This window comes from Tyto alba, unplaced genomic scaffold, assembly GCF_018691265.1.
Source record: "Tyto alba isolate M040663 unplaced genomic scaffold, T.alba_DEE_v4.0 Super-Scaffold_44, whole genome shotgun sequence".
NCBI classification, from domain to species: domain Eukaryota; kingdom Metazoa; phylum Chordata; class Aves; order Strigiformes; family Tytonidae; genus Tyto; species Tyto alba.
The window spans coordinates 2,454,901-2,472,018 of NW_024881320.1; the positions used below are offsets into that span (position 1 = coordinate 2,454,901).

The 17,118-nt window shown below is 44.1% G+C and overlaps 2 protein-coding genes across 3 annotated transcripts in view; one reads left to right on the top strand and one right to left on the bottom strand.

Moving 5' to 3' along the window:
* The window catches only part of PTPN11 (protein tyrosine phosphatase non-receptor type 11), a 31,307-nt gene extending 21,908 nt beyond the window's left edge, over positions 1-9,399 (bottom strand). The window contains exons 1-4 of one of the 2 annotated variants that reach the window (XM_042805084.1): positions 8,735-9,399; positions 3,743-3,865; positions 2,373-2,567; positions 899-1,091 (exon numbers count right to left, since the gene is read on the bottom strand). In XM_042805084.1, the coding sequence (XP_042661018.1) occupies positions 899-1,091; positions 2,373-2,567; positions 3,743-3,865; positions 8,735-9,012 (789 nt within the window). In that variant the 5' untranslated portion in view covers positions 9,013-9,399. Of the gene's footprint in view, positions 1-898; positions 1,092-2,372; positions 2,568-3,742; positions 3,866-8,315 lie in introns of both variants that reach the window. The other variant, XM_042805085.1, reaches the window with a different exon arrangement.
* A 115-nt stretch (positions 9,400-9,514) lies between these two features.
* On the top strand, positions 9,515-12,883 carry RPL6 (ribosomal protein L6). The gene is made up of 6 exons (XM_033008066.2): positions 9,515-9,810; positions 9,894-9,992; positions 10,384-10,527; positions 11,548-11,596; positions 11,960-12,144; positions 12,639-12,883. Exons 1-6 carry the CDS (start codon positions 9,544-9,546, stop codon positions 12,789-12,791), a joined length of 897 nt encoding a protein of 298 aa, XP_032863957.1. The 5' UTR covers positions 9,515-9,543; the 3' UTR covers positions 12,792-12,883.
* The last annotated feature ends 4,235 nt before the right edge of the window (positions 12,884-17,118 follow it).

A 17,118-nucleotide genomic window follows, 5' to 3' on the forward strand; every position in this document is an offset into this window, starting at 1 on the left:
TCCTAACAGAGTATCATTGGGTCCTGAAAGGCTGGTATTGACTGGCACCATCCATATTTTAAAGCAGCAGTGCTGAGTTATCTTCCTCAATGTTGTAAACTCTACTAGTAGTTAACTGCAAATCAAAGAGGTATTCTTAAAAAAATAAATATTCTGGTAGTTTAGCTCTTACAGACTTGGTAGGTCATTTCTACCTCCGGACTATTTCTGTTATTGCATTTGTTGTTTTTAAACAATTAAGTTGCTGCACTGTCCTTTAGGATAATGGAAGAAAAAGAAAATGACAAAATCTGTACTTTTTTTTTCGGTAGCAACCCGTGAAAATATCAAAAGGCTATAATTTAACAATACTTCAGTGAAGAACTACCCTATATTAAATTCAAGCTTTAGATTTAAAAGCTTTCCTTGGACTCAATACTCAAAATTTTCACAGAATGTTGACCATCTATCAGGTGCAACTTTACAAACTGACAGGAGAAGCAGATATATTCGGGTAGATCTCTATTTGTCCAATTACTCATATTTTTATATAATTCATCCAGCAGACTGCAACTCACTTAAGAAGATTCATGAACATGAAAGACTCCATCAGCAGAGGATTTGAGACAGACTTCTGATGCAATCAAAAGCAAATCTATTAGAAGGTACTTGACAGGATAGTATAGTGTGACATGATTCAGCCAGGCAAGCAGTCAAAAACAATAAAACCCTAATAGAATTTTGATGCTATCAAATTAGTCAATTTGATCAAACAGATGATATATAGCACATACAGTACCACAGGGAAAGGGGAAATGTATTTAGCTCTCTGTAGTGAAGTACAAGATGGCCCTCCTGTTAGAATAAACCCACTGCCCACGGAAGTAGCCCTGTTAAAAAAGCTCATGCGTCATCATACCTGGCAGTGAATCATGACATGTGTCACTTTAGATTTCCCATCATTACTCTCTCCTTTATCGTCTCCTGTCCGGACAGAAAGAACAAAGTCCCCAGGGTGGCTTTGACTCTCACGTACAAGAAAGCTTCCATGTTTTCCTTTTTCTGTTAATAGTTTTTCAGCTTCTCTTCCAGACAGATGCCCATGAAACCACCTTTAAATAAAGTAAGATATAGACAGGTACCCTACTTGTCATTCCAGCCATGGCTGAATCTGCTTGTTCTAAATATTTTATTATAAAAGAAAGTAAAATGCTTATACTAAGTTATACACAGAACAAGTGTCCAGGTCTACAGAAGGCCTCACAGTTTATTAAAAAACAAACAAAAAAAAAAAAACACAAAAAAACAACAGAAAGAAAAACACCAAAAAAAGCAACACAAAAAAAAAAAAAAAAAAACCAAACAAAAAAATGAAACCACAAAACAAGCCTTGGAAGTGTACGTGCAGCATACACACCAGTGATTACAGAAACACTTCAAAGCAAGCACCTCCGCAAGCACTGAAATTTGCATTTCACGCAGGCTTCAAATGAAGCTTTGATTTGAATGCTTTACAACAATCCAAATGGATTCCCTGGTGTCCAGCAAACACAAGCTTATACTGCAACCTTTTCCTCAGTCAAGGCATTTATTCTTTTATTTCCTTCAAGAGGATGCACTTTCCTGACAAACCTGTGGGAACTTATCACCTTCGAGACCCTACCCTTCCATCACATTAGGAACCGAACAGGATAATCACCTCTATCGCATTTCTTCAAGAAACGTGGCCAAAAAAAGGCAATAATCCTCCCCACCGCTGTTAAATGCAAGCCATTCTGAGGAGTGAGAGAACTTGTTTTAATATTTTTCCTTGTTTTTTCACTTCTGATAATAAACTGATTATCTACAGGCCACAGAAGTTTATTTCTGACACACATATACTTCCTCGGTATATGTCAAGTCTAAAGTCTCAGATTCTCCTTGTTAGCCATGTCCCTCAAAACATGAGTTTCAGCAATCTGAGGGTTCACATGTGATTTACTTTCTTATACATATGCCCCCTGCTGGAAAAATCATATAAAGTCATGCCCAGGAATATACCTGGGAATTCCTTGCAGTAATAACAGCTTCAGGAAGCTTCAGGAGAACTTCTATAATAAAAGATTCTCCAAGTGAAAATCAAGGGAACTATGCCCTCTATTTTTAGTATTCAATCACACCAGGAAGAATGGGGAAGAAAATAGGTCCTGAGGCTTAGATTGATTTACCTTTAGTCATGTTTATTAGTTTATGTTGCAGGTAACCCCACTGTGGGATCACTGGGACCACTTCTAGTACAAGATAGTGGCCACCTTTTCATCAAATTGAAGCTGACTGTAGTGTTAATAAGGATAAACATATGCATTTATTAAGTAGCACATGGAAACTGAGATTTTCACCACCATTTCTCTGACCTTTCAGATGTAGGATCAGCACAGTTCAGTGGATATTTCAACTCTATAACATCTCCATTCTTTTCCTTGAGCTGTCCATGATGTTCCATATAATACTGGACTAACTCAGCCAAAGTAGCAAACTTCTCTCCTCCATAGAGGTCATAGTAGTCTCCTGTGTTCTGGATCTTGATGTGGGTGACAGCTCCAGTTCGTCTAATATTTGAAACAAAGGGAAAAAAAAAAACAAACAAACAAACAAAAAACACAACACACGAGTCAGCTGATTTCCAATCAATCACTTTTATAATTAGTGTTCTGTTTTCTGAGTTAGAGAAATCCATACTTACAATTGCATCACTTTCCAACTGAAATATTGCAGAACAGCTAAGCTAGTGCACCTCTGAAGTGTGCTTCAGCCACATTTCAGTGGTTTGCAAGAAGGGGAAGTGGCTGTCCAATAGTCAGGAAGAATAGGAAAAAAAACTTAATTCCGTAACGAAGGGATCCTTGAAGCCAGTGTAAGCTCTGCGGCCTCACAATCTCCAACAGAAATCCCTCAGACCCCCAAGAATTGCACACACAAGCACAAAGGGTGGAATGGTGAGAAGAATTCAACATTCTCAAGATACCCATCAGAGGTTGTTTACTCCTTTCCCCAGAATTTCACAGTAACTGCTAATATTTCTCCTTCAATAAACAGTTGCCTTTGCCTGATGCAAGTCATTTGCTCCCACAGCCTCTAGTGTTAATGAAGAGCAGCTCTCTGAAACAGTCCCCTTCTGTTCAACAAGGCCCATTATCTCAAAGGTATCCCAGCAGCATTATTCTTATCACCAATCCCACTTTTCCTTTTTCCTTTATCTACTTCCTCCTGCCGTTCTTTCCCCATCTCTACCATTATACACACAATGTCAGGGGACAAGCGTTACAAAAGGACTATTTTGGAAGCTGAAATAGCACCACAGTTGCCCTTAAAAACTTGCTGACTTTTCCGGTAAGAAGAGAGTCTGGAGAGCATTCCCTTGCACATGCTTGATCAGTAATTCATATCTCTGCTACTTCCAGGTGGTTACCGAATAGATTTTTAAAGGGATAAAAGTAATGCTATTACAAATCTACTTCTGCTTCCCCTTATCTTTTCTGTCTCTTCAGAATCAGAAATCACTTGTCTCCAATGTATAGTTTCCCCAAGTTGGGCAAAAGTATTTGAGAACCCCTTCATGGAAAACAGGAGAAAAAGGAGAAAAGTGAACAACAGACTAAAAAGTCATCCATGCCTTCTTTCATCTCTTGCAAGTAGCTAATTTACAACTCTTTCCCCATAGAACAGCATCAAATGAAGACCCTTACCAATTTGGGGAGAAAGATAAAAACACAGTTAAACTTACCTAACAGAGAGTGTAAAGTCTCCCGGGTTACTTTTGCTGGGCCGTGCCAAAAAACTGCCATCCACTCCTCTTGTCAACAGCAGGTTTTCTGCCTCCACCCCAGTAATATTCGGATGAAACCATCTATAAGAGGTTAAAAATAAAGAGTGTTAATAAATACGTAGAAGATCTGGTTTTCGGAGTTACCTTACATGACAAGACTAATCAGAGAAATTCAACAGCTTCAAAGCCAGGAAGTACTGAATTTTGTTCCTAATTAAGTAAGAATCTGTATCTTAGCAGAAGGTATAAATTGTCCATTTCGTGTGATGTTGCAATTTTACATACTGGTAAGAGATGCTTTGTAAGTGGAAGAGCTATACCCACACACATTCCGATCGCTCGGATTAAAATGCTATCAAAGGTTTACAATGTAAACAGAGACCACAAGTCATGCATTTTCCATACTCTGGGAAGACAGGACACACAAAAAAACTGAAAGACAATCAGGAAAAATACTGAAAAAGAAAACAAAACATCCAAAGTGACACTTGACAACATTTTAAAGGTTAAAAATTTAACAAAACCTCATGCTTTAGGGCACCGGCTGCCCCCCCCAGCTGACAGGGGTCAGGAAGGAGCTTCCCTTGAGGACAACCTACGCAGCTGTCCAGCCGCCTTCCACCCTCCTCAACAGAACGTGGTGCTGACCGCTGCCAGAGCGCTGCTCTGACTTCTAACTACCATGGCAATTTCTCTGGTCCGAATATATCCCACTTAAATACAAACACCGAGGAATCTCATATTGATATTCACCACCCACAAACAGCCTTCTGAATGACTAATATAGTGCCCTTCCAAAGGAGAACTGTATATGGTCTATATCCAAGAAGCTCAGTGTCCCCACCTATGGCATTAATTTTGAGAGACTTATTCTTAGCCATTCAATTAACACATCTGCGTTCTCTCTTATCTATAATTGAGGATTTTTATTGCACTCTTACAGTACTAAACTACATCTGTGTGTTCCGGATGAAAGGAGTTTTCAATGAGGCACGATTTTAGAAGAGAAACTTAAAGAAAACCCAAACAAACCACCACACAGCCCAGGGACAGAGATTTGAACACAGCAACTAAGAAGTGTTTTAGTGGCTTTGTCAGACTTGTATTTGGCAATTAAAAGATCGCTTTATTTTCCAGAGTTGCCATAAATCAGACGCTATGCAGGGCACAAGTGAAAATGCACCTCTATATCTGCAGAAGGAACACAGGCTACTCCTCTTTGTACACCAGGTTCTTAGTTTCTCCAAAGTAAAGCAAAATATTAAGGCAAATGACTCTGCAACCAATGTCATTATAGATATGAGTGCTATATCCAAAATAAATTTAATAGTATTTCTGATCGTTCCTGATACAGTCAGCATTTCATGCTAAATTGCTAAAACAGCAAAATATGCAAGTGCGTGTCTAAATTTAGGGTCATTACTTCAATTGTTTCAGCAATTCCTTCTGTACTGAAAAGCTGACAATATTCCTACCCAGGCCTTATCCAGTCTATTCTCTTCAGTAACAGATTCTCATCGAAACAGCCTGGAGAGTTTTAGAGATCCTAGAATATGCAAGCTCTACAAAATCATTCAAGTGGGAATTAAGATTACTTGTGTACCAATTCAATTTCAGAAGTAAATGAGTCTTCTTGTTAATCTTGCTTTTTTTCTAGTTATGGATATTCCGCTTGCACCAAGAAAATCTAGTGGATACTACTGCATCTTTAACTGAACAACAAGAAAAAAAATCAAACCTATGCAGCCCGGGTCATGAAAAAAATTACTAAAAAATATTTCCAAGTTATTACAGCAAATGGGAATGAATTAATAAATAACGCTACATTTATCTAATGACTACTCAGAGGTCAAAAAAAGTTCTGTTTTGAGGCAGCCTCACAAAAGAAACTGCACAAGTATGCGTATCTGGGATGAACTCAACATTAAATAATATATCTCAGAATATGACAGGTTGGCCTGCAAAACCTGTAATATATTTACCACACTTCCACCCCTAAGATTTTACTTCCGTTAAGAAAAAAACAAAAAACAAACAAAAGTGCAGCAACATTTTAAACAGTTTATAAGCTTTTAAAGACACACCTTTGCAAGTTTCTAAGCTTATATCCAAAAATGTATAAATATACAAAGAAGAAGTTATTGGAATCAACCCTACTGTATGGTGACATTCCATAAACTTTAATTAATATAGTATCTTCTGTATCTTATTCTAAATCCTAATATATCTGGAATTAACTGTACACCAGTTGTTACAAAGATACAAAATAAAAGAAAAACTAATAATTTAATGAACAGAAGGGGCTACGAATAACTTGTGCATAAAGGAGAGATTAAAAGCATGATAGATTGTTTAAAAATAAAAATCTCACCCCTACATATACATACACTCCTACTGAAGATGGCAAAAAGGAAGATGGCAAAAAGTGACTGTATCAAAAGAAAAGTTACATCTGGGAGACCAATGGAGTTTACTGCACTTTATGTAACTTTTGTTCTAATGGTAACTTGTACTCCTGCTCTCTCATCTTTGTATTTTTGGCTTTGAGTAGGAAGATGCATTTGTCAGCCACTCCAAATAGAAAAATGGGGGTGTTAGTGATCTCTGTTAAATGGTTCCGGACCGGTGATCAAGATCGCTTCATTTGAAGTACTGCCATCACATGTGTGCTTTTGAACCTCGGTGGCTACATCCCTTCCAAAACTGGAGGAGAGCGCACAGGGACTGCAGACACAGATACCAGTAACACAAGCCCTATAGAGAACTTTCTCTTGCACTTCCTTTTATAGGGATGGAATGCATTTTAGGCTTTTTTTCTACTTTCCTTCTTCAACCTCTATTATGAGCAGGTGCAGAGGCTATCCCAAGCAAAGGACATTACAGCCAGTAAATACAATCAAGAAAGTAACACACGCACACGTAAGCCCACGCTCTAATTAAACTAGCTGTCCTCACTATGCATGGAATACTCCTTACAGCAATTCTGATTTGGGGGGGTTCAGCAGCATACCATTCCAAGTCCCTTATTAGTTTACAGCAAGATGAAAACGTTGGCAGAAAAGTAGACAGTGAAATGGTGGGGATCTCATTTACAAAACTAAGGGGATATCAGCTAAGCAAGAAACCTTTTGATGAAAACTAATACATGGTAGGAAATACAGCCTTGCTACAGTTCTCTTTTTTTTTTTGGTTAGCATGGCCCACAAAATATCAGCAGGACCCGCGTTTTGTAAGTCATACATTGCCAGCATATTTCTCTTACCAAACTGAAGAGAGAAAAGAAAAAAAAATCAATACATTTTTCTATGCTGTAATTTGGCTTTTCTAATCACCTTTTCAAGAGCAGGAGAGATTAAATCAGTTCTGAGTCTCAGCTGTCACAACTGTAGCATTCAGGGAGGCCGTGACTGGTAGTTTAATTACGCCTATTTATAGGTTCATCAGTTTATATTTCTCATCTTTTTTCAGTCTCCCTCACAAGTTACAATTTAAAGTTCTGAGCAGAATATGAGGATCAGTCCCAGCAATGAGGAAGTCTGCAAGTGTTTCCAAAAGGTGACTTGTATACTTGCTCCAATCAGTGGGTAGCAACATTCAGAAAACCCACTATACACCAGAGATCCTCCATGTGCTTCAGGAGACCCCAAACCCAACTGTGACTATAAATGGGCAGGGACTGAAAAGCAACCTATCTAGCTTCAACCATCTCAAGCAGAACAAGAAAGAGGACAAGCCAGCGTTGAAGAAGTTATACTTTAATAGGTATTATTTAAAAAGATGTATCAAATTTCAGAATAGGTATGTTAGATTTTAATATATTTCTCCTTTTTATGATAGTAATTCTTCTTAAATCCAACATTTAACTTAATCTCTCAGTCCAAAAGGGACTGGTAAAATAAGGCAAACATCAAAACACATTAAGGACAGTGAGAAGCTACAACAAAGAAAACAGATTCAATTCTTTATCATCCTGACTTTGCAACACCACAAGGGTTTGAAATTAGACCGAATGCTGCTAATACACTGAGAGCCCAGACCAGGTCAGCTTGCGAGCCCTCGTTTTAAAGTTGGCTGATGTTTTAGTTTCAGTAACGTTATTAGCGCTGGACTACCCACAGCAGTGCGACCCTCCCCGGCCTCAGGTACCGGATCGAGTGGGTTGCCACACAAAATTCATCTCTCGGCTCCGGTTCAACGCACCCATGGACGCAGCGGGACTCGCCTGAAGCCCCCCACACGCTCACACACAGCCAAGGCTAGTGCAGCAGCTCGGGCTCTGCCGCGGGGGCCGGTGGAGCCCCGGGCCGGGCAGCCCCCTCGCCCCCCCGGGGACAGCGAGGGGAGGCGCGGGTGGGGAGCGAGCCGGGAACCGAGGAGGGAGGGAGGCGGGAGCGGGGCTGGGGCGCGGGAGGCGTTGCCCGGCTGCGGGGAGGAGGCGAGGCCCGGCCCGGGGACCCCCCCAAAAGCGGGCACCGAGGGACCCGGGCCCTACCCGCCCCCCCCCCCCCCGCCCGGCTCGCTCCCGCCTCACCTCCGCGATGTCATTTTCTCCCGTGGCACCGGAGGGTCGCGGTGCGCCCAGCCGCCCCCACGCCTCAACAGCCGCTTCTTACATGGGGTTGGTTTTGTTTTGGGTTTTTTTTGGGGGGAGGGAGGGGGGGTGTCCCCCGGCGCGGGCCGCGGCCTAGGGGCGCCCAGGAGGGAGCGTGAACAACGGCCGCCTCAGGCCCCGCAGCGCGGCGCGGCCCGCCCTGCGTCACCCGCCCGCTGCGTCACCAGGCTGCGACACTGTCCCGCCTCAAAAGCGGGGGAAAAAAAAAAAAAAAAAAGAAAAAAGAGAAAAAGGGCCGTGGGGCTCTCCCCAGGAGCGGGCGCCGGTAGCACCCAGCCACGGGAGGAGCGCAGCTTCATCGCCGTGAAGCCGGGCTGGGCGTTGGCGCGGAGCCTTACCTCCGCCGTGCCCCGAGCCCCGCTTGCGGAGCCGCCGGCCGCCCACGCAGCCCCCCCGGGCCGGAGTGCCGGAGGCCGGTGTTCCCTCCACGGGTGACCGGGGATCGCGCCGGATCCGCCGGGACTACAAGTCCCAGCGTGCCCTGCGGGCGGCGCGGTGACGCCAGACGCCACGTTCCCTTTAGGCCGCTTGTACCCGGATGTGAGTTCCTTTTCCATCCCGGAAGGTGAGAATGGCGGAGCGGCTGCGGGCAGGGCCGGGGCCCGGTGGGCGCCATCCGCCGCCATCCGCCCTCGGGTGGCTGTGCCGGGCTTATGGGCCCGGCCCAGCGCCCTCAGGGAGGTGGCGATGAGGCCCTGGGGGCGATGTGGGAGCGGGGGTGGAGCGGGAGGTTGAGCTGCCTGTGGCCGGGCCAGGCCGCCGCTGGCTGCGGGGACCGCGCTGGGCCGGGACCGGGGGTCTCCTCGGGGCTAAGCGGTAGCCCGGTGAAAGCCGCTGTAGCCCCGCGGTGTGGCACGGGCCGAGGGGAACCCTGAGCGGCGGCGACTGCAGCCTCGGCGAGTCTTTGCCCTTTCCTGGGCCTGGGATGCGCTCGGCGGGTTGGTACCGGCGGCGCGGGCGCGGAGGAGCGGTTCGCGATACGGCTCTTGGCTTTGCGGTGTCTCGGTTAGCCGCGGCTGCAGGAGGTGGCTGACAGCTGTTAGAGTAGTGCAAACCATCAAATTCCGATCCTTTTATTTCTGCAACTTAGACGCTTCTCTATACGCCTTGTAATAAATAATAATTTCTGTTTTACTTGGCTCCTCAGATGGCGGGCGAGAAGGCGGCCGGTGAGAAAAAGCCAGGAGAGAAGGCAGCCGGTGAGAAAAAGCCTGGCAAGAAAAAGACAGGTGAGAAGGCACCGGCTGAGCAGAAGGGAAGCCAGAAGGAAGCAGGTGAGAAGAAAAAGAAGGTTAAGAAGCATCATGCCAGCCGTAACCCAGTCCTGGCCCGGGGCATTGGGAGGTATTCCCGGTCAGCCATGTATGCCAGAAAAGCACTGTACAAGCGCAAGTACACTGCTCCGGAAACAAAGGTAGGTCAGTACAGACTGTGTTTGAATAATCACAGTGAATTTGGATTGAAGCGTGACACGTTTTCTCTTTTCTTTGCCTACAGATAGAAAAGAAAAAGAAAGAAAAGCCCCGCGCGACCATCATCAAGCCAGTGGGTGGAGACAAGAATGGAGGCAGCCGTGTGGTTAAAATCCGCAAAATGGTAAGAAGCAGGAGAGGGGTGCTCACCGTTCGGGGCTGTCACGCGGAACTTTTTGAAGAGATAATGCGCTTCTTGTTGGCCCACTGAGCTGCCGGCGGTGAGCTCCTCGAGGCGGGTCAGTAGGCAGGAGTGGGTCCTGCTCTGCCATTTGTGTCGCTGGGCTGAGTCGGAAGCACACACAGAAATAGAGAGCTGGCCTCAATTTTTGCAGTTGCGTGATTGTAGAGAAAATACTTAGCGTGTTCCTGAAATGCTGGTTGAAGCAGAAAAAAGTCTTTTAGAATGGTCATCTTTAGGGAAATAGTATTTCCTACGAAAGGAAGAGCTGTAGTGAAAGCTTTCTGTCCTGTGGAACAAAGGGTGGTACAATGTTTTGCTGCTCTTTCTCTAGCCTAGATACTACCCCACTGAAGATGTTCCTCGCAAGCTTTTGAGTCACGGCAAGAAGCCCTTCTGCCAGCACAAGAGGAGGCTGCGGGCCTCTATTACTCCAGGAACTGTCCTCATCCTTCTGACCGGGCGTCACAGAGGGAAGGTAATCCCAGGCTTCTTCCCGTTGGCTCTCACTGAGGCTTCGCGGCATTTCTGTGCTGAAACCATTTGCACTGAGCAGAGGTGTCGGGAATTTACCAGCTGATGGCAGGGAGCACTGCTCAGCCTCAGAGATGCAAATCTGGTTTTCTGTGAATTCTGTCTAGATGCTTTCTCTCATCCTGCCTTTAGGGGAAATGGTCTTTAAATAAGCATTCTACATAGAGCTGGAAGTAAAACAGGCTAGTCCAGTTGCTTAGACAAAATGAAGGGAGCCTTGCTGCAATGCAGAAAAGTGCGTGGATTCATGTTGTGCTAACTTTGCGCTGCAGAAGGGCAGGGCTGATGCCTCTGTGTTACTGTTGCAGTGAGGATGAAACTTTGTCTTGGACTAGCTATAGAACAGGAAGAATTAGACTTCCATTCTTAATCTAATTATCAAGGTAGCACTGGATTGTTATATTGAGCTGTGTTCTTCATTTTAATGATGTTTACTAACAGGTCTTAACTGGCATCCTTTGTTTTCTTGAATTCTTTGGCTTCAATTCATGTTACTTAAAAGAATGCTGTTCAGAGAAGGTAAACTTGACCAGAAAGAACAAAATGCAACTGGGGGTGGCTCTGACTGTGTGATATGTTGTGGTGCCCTTCTGGTCCTTATTTAGTCTCTCCCTTTAACTCGTACAAAGAACAGGGTTGGCGGGATGGCTGCCTCACCATCCTGTAGAACAGGCAAAGATTAAAAAAACGTACTGGTGGCTTTGCTCAGCCTCGCACGATGGAGCATGCGGAGAGTCGCGACCTGTTGTAGATGAGGTACCTGGCAAAGCCTTACTCAGAGAAAGTTGATAGCCTGGCTTGTGTGGTGGTTACTTCTCGAGTCGCACGGTTGTGCCCGTACCGGGGTGCTTTGTCGGTGCTTGTACCGGTAACACGGGCCAAGCGCAGGTGTGGTCCCAGTTCGGTTGCGGTATTTCAGAGTGCTGGGACATGAGGACTGATGTCTCATCTCTTCTCTTTTCAGCGTGTTGTCTTCTTGAAGCAGCTTGCTACTGGCCTTTTGCTTGTTACAGGTAAAAAACTTATGTAAAAGTGTGATGATTTTTTGTTTGTTTTGGGGGGGGTTGAGTGGGCTTAAGTTAAGCTTTGTCCCTGGGGTCAGGGGTGCTACAGATCTGCATGCGGGTGGTTACACTATGTGGAATCATGTTTTGTGACTTTCTGGGGAGGTGGAGTAGAGCTTCAGTACCTGACTGCCTGGAAGAGATCAGGGAACATTTTTTGGCTTTTCTAGGGGCTGTGGGGAAGGGCTTCGTTGATTGTTCAGATTTTAACTGTAGGCATTTCTGAAGAAACTAGTAATCTCCTACTACAAAAATTCAACTTAAAAACAGTGGTTGTTGCCAGGAAAGCTAACCTTATTCTTCTGCTTTTAGGACCCTTGGTTATCAATCGTGTCCCCCTGCGTCGGGCCCATCAGAAATTCGTTATTGCTACATCTACAAAGGTTGATATCTCTGGAGTGAAAATTCCCAAGCATCTCACGGATGCATACTTCAAGAAGAAGAGGCTGCGTAAGCCTAAGCACCAGGAAGGAGAGATCTTTGACACTGAAAAAGAAGTAAGGAACATGATTATTCACTCCTCCTGAATGCCCTTGTTACTTAAAGCCAGGCTGGAAAGGGAAATAGCATGACTGGACAATTGAATTTTAAGTGGTCCTCAATGAAGTGTGGCAGTGCCATTAAAATTAATTAATACAGCAGCATTGAGATAACCCCTTTTTACCTTTGGGGATTCTTTTCTGCTTCTACCTTAGCAGAACAGCAGCAATGTTTATTCTAGTTAAATGGTTTTTTTGACCAAGAAACACCCTCACTGTTTTGATACTGCCAACAGCATGCTGCTGGCTCTGATATCTGCAACGTAAGCCAAATGGTGGCTTCAGTTCTCTGCCACCTCCGGTCTCCTGCCACCTTTCCTGTATTTAGACCAAATGGAGAAAAGATTTCCTGAAAATGCCAGAACTCAGGGTTTGCCCTGAATTTTCTCGTTTCCACAGAAAAGTCTGAAGTCACTCTGCAGGATTTTAATGTTATTCTTGGTACTTTCTAGAAATACGAGATAACGGAGCAACGCAAGTCAGACCAGAAGGCAGTGGATTCACAGATCCTTGCACGAATCAAGAAGGTGCCTCAGCTCCGTGGGTACCTGCGTTCTACATTCTGTCTCTCAAATGGAGTCTATCCTCACAAATTGGTGTTTTAACTGTTCTGAAAGCACCACATTAAATTTGAAGGGAAAAAAGCAAGGATTTCTGATGTCTTCATTGCAATCCATAATAGAATGTGTTGTGCAAACCTTGCAATGCGTGTTATGTAATGGATAGGAAAACTGCTTGTGGCATGAAATTCTGAGGGACTATGTAGATGACTAGAATTTTGAATGCATAAGGGTAAGGGGGTTTTGGTTGGGGTTAGCTGGGTTTGGGTTTTCCCTGTGTAGTGTAAGTAGAAAGGAATCAGCACTTGAATTTCAGCTTTCTTAACTATGAATGAGTTGGAGATGGGGAAACTGCTTCAGGTATCTTTTGTGAAGAACCAGGTCCTGACAGCAATCACTGCCAGGTAACTCATTAGCATTTTAAAGCTTGTGTACAGCTTTGTTGAGATGGTATTTCTGACAAACTGCTTTGATCCATCAATCACCACACAAACCTCAGCAAATATAGCAACTTTTTAGAGCCATTTCAGGAGCTATGCCTTTCATTTTGAAAGAAGTCCAGAGATTTCCAGGGTGACTTAATCCTGGAACCACAACAAAATTTGGAATGTATGTCCCTTCCCAAATCCTGTATTTTTTTTCCCGTTCCTTTTTTTATGCATGTGGGATGTACCACTTTTACTTAGGAAGAATACCACCTGCTTAGATCAAAAAGCAAAAGCATGAGCCTTAATTATGTAGAATCAGGAATGAGTTAAAAAAACAGAAACTGTTTCTGTGGAAGGCAAGTATTTTTCTATCCTGGGAGACTTCTGGAGTCTCAACAATTTTTCCTATCTCAAAAACTGGCAGAAGGTGATTTGAGAAAGTTAGTGCTGTCTGTTTTCTTTATCTGTTGAGGTCAGTTACCAGATATCTGGAAGAGGATGCTTGGGTAGCAATAGCTCTGCTCTTAGAAAAAATGAGGATGTACATATTAACAAATCTGGCACGCTTGAGCTCTTTCTTAGCCAGACTTAGGCAGGAAACGAGGCTTATATAACTGCACCATCTGTCTTCCCATTAATTCTTAGCTGAAAGTAGCCAATGGGGTCAAACTTGATGGGGAGCAGAGATTTCATGAAATTCATACAAGCTTCAGGAAAAGGGGATAGAAAAGGGAGTCATACAGCCCTCACTGAGGCAGAAGCCTGCAACATTTCACATTCACAGGGAAGGAGGAATTGGGCTTCAAGTGTTCTAGGGCTGATGAAAAAACCTCAAGAATACCTGGCTCAGTGAATTCTTGCACTGAGGGATTATGATCACCTTTATAGCTGGTGCTAAGAGTAGGGAGGTATATAGCACTGGTTACTCTTCCACCGTCTTCCTCTCAATACATGAAATATTAGTGGGGTTCAGCAGAGGGAGCCAGTGACCAAGCTGTGCTCAAATGCAGACCTGGCTGGGTGCGTGTCACAGGGCTTGGTGCTGCCCAGTGGTGCTCCAGGATGTTCTTTATTTTTCAGTGTTACTGGAACTACATCTGTGATGAGTTACATCTTCTGTTGTATGTGGTTTGGTGGGTAACAGGTACAGTCAAAGGTTTGTTCAGTTGACGTGAGATTTTACTGCAGTGATTGGGCTGGCCTGTTTACATAAATCAACTCTTAAAAAGATACAGAAGTGTTGCACGCATCACTGCTAGTACTAAGTTTACTGATACTACCAAAGAAAGATCTTAACCCAATATGCTTAGAAAGCTCACTTAAAGTAAAAGCTATATGTGGGAACACTTAAACGGGAAAAGTCCAAAACCTGTGAGTAGATGTCTTGATCAAAATAGTTTGTAGCAGTATATGGTATCACAAAGGCTGTAAATGCAGATTCAGTCACACAGCTGCAGTCAAAGAGAATGCTTCAGAGGCACTAGGGCTTTGGTCATCGCCTTCTCTGGGGGTGAGGAAGTTGTAGTAACAAAATGGCCCTAGGGGCTAGTCTTAAGAATAACCAGGCATTTAGATACAATGGTATTTTCTGTAATTATTGATTACTCTGACACATTCCTCATTTATGTATCAGAAGACATGAAATGATACTTGGAACCATTAACTTCTTTTACTGAATGGGGAGATTTTTGACTCCCAGTGTGCTGTCAGGAAGTGATGTGGTAATATAATTCAGTTGTCTTAATAGGTCCTGGTACGGAGAAACGGTCTCACGTGCTGCCGTTGCCTCCCTCGCCCCAGTCCTGTCACTTGTCTGACTAGGTGGTGACCAGTAACAGCCCTGCAAGGTGGGGAGAGACAGGGAGGACTTGATATTTTCATGCCAGTTTAGATCCCTGAACTGAGTCACTGTGGGACCAGATGAATGCCGGTATCAGCACAACGGGGCGTGGGAGTGGCCCTGCTTCTGGGGGTGCTAGCTGTTAAGTGAAATTTCAACACCAAATCATGCTGTCATAGGGTGAGCAGCGCAGAAGATGAAGACTGCAAAACACTCATAGGGCACGACAGCCAATGGACAGCTGTGATTTGTCTCTCTCTCAGCCTCTAAAATATTTTCCTCGAGTTCTGTGAAATCTGCCTTTTTTCTGAAATGCTCTGGGGTGGGGGATGAAAAAGAAGAGAAACAAGGACTGTATAGATGACCAACACAGAAATAAAGTGAATATTTAGAAGGATTTTTCAGTCTAGATAATACTGTCCACCACCTGAAAGATACTTCCACCACATAAAGAGCTTTTGTGTGTGTTCTCGCTGTCCCACAGCTTTTCTCATTCTGAGCATGTAAACAGTTCTGCAGTCCTGGCTCGCTGAGTCATTGCTTTCCACCGAGCATCCCCCACAGAAGAAGCTAGAGACATCCAAAGCCTCCGTCACCCAATCAAAAGTGCTGGAGATGTGCAGGTCCAAAAATAGTGACAGACAACCACAGCAGCACTTCATTAGCATCAAATGTGCTCTTTGCTTCAGCTGCCTAATAAAGTGATATGTAATTATAATAAAGCATCCTTTTGAGAGGAAAGATAGAGGGATGTTGGCTTTCTCAGGGAATTGGTAATAAGATGCAATGCCTTATTATCTACAGGCACCTATTTTTATCTATTAGCTGTCTCTGTGAAATGACCCGGTGGATTCAGTCCAGCCCAGAGAGGCTGTCCTGCTGATGTGCTGGCCGGCAGTCTCGGCGAGGCAGACACTACCTTCGTTTCTGGGACTAAGAGCTGCAGGAGAAACTTAGGCTTATTTACAAGGCAGAGTAGTTTCCAGGGCCAGGTTTGTAGAAAACATGGCCTTTGGTATTTCAGGTGTGACACTTGGTTTTAAGCTTAAGAGAAGATGCTGTGGCTGGAGCGTGAAGGCGCTTTTACAGGACTGACCCCCATACAATTTTGGCCAGGTGTTGAGGAAAATATGCCAAATGCACAGCTGTCCAGCAATCAGCTACTCTGAACACCTGTGCTATAAGATACCTATAGGATGTGCCTTGTCATGCAGGGGCAGCTGAACCTTATTCCACCAGCATATTTCCACCTGATCCCTGCCCTTCCTCTCCTCGTAGTTCACAGAACTGTTGCCACATTTCTGAAAAAAGTCACTCTGGATCTCCCCACGAGCTCAAGAAAGAATAAATAGACTTTGGGGACAGTTCCTCTGTCTTTATCACCTGAAAGAGGCTCTGCTTTAGCCTCAGAAAATGTAGGCAAGATCATCTGAGAAACCATTCATAGAGAAGAGCTGGCCCAGGCAATCTTCCTCTAGCAAATGCTAGATAACTCCTCCAAATGCTGATTCCCATCTCATTTTCAATGATTCAAGCATTAGAAACCCCATCCAAATGGATTTTACTAACAGAATTTGTTCCAGATTCTCTGTATATTTTTATTGCAGTACATTTTGTTTCTTGTCTTTCAGTGCAGAGGGCTTCCTCATCTCTCCTTATTAAAATCAATTGGTTTTTAAGATCAGAACTTTTTTACAGTTTCCTAACTCCAGGCAAGCAATTACCTTGCTCGGTTTGAAACTGGACAGCGGAGTTCTGCCCTGTCCCTGGCTCACTGAAGGCTGTGTTACTGAGGTCTCTTAAAGTTCCATCAGGATAAGAGACCACACCATTTTCCTGTGCTGTTTAGGGGATTAAGCTGCATACCAATCTATAAATATCACTCACTCCTATGATTTTATCAGCTCTGTTACAAGACGGATACATGGGCAGCTTAGTCTAAGAGATCTAGAACCACACAGGAGGGTCATGTAAACTCCACTACGCTTTCCTTCATCGTTATTGTCTTGAAGTAGCAAGTCACATAAATGACATAATCATATGGGTACAGGATTAAGAGCTCCTGCTCCTATTCTGGTTTGGAGACAGCATCTGAAGTTCCCAG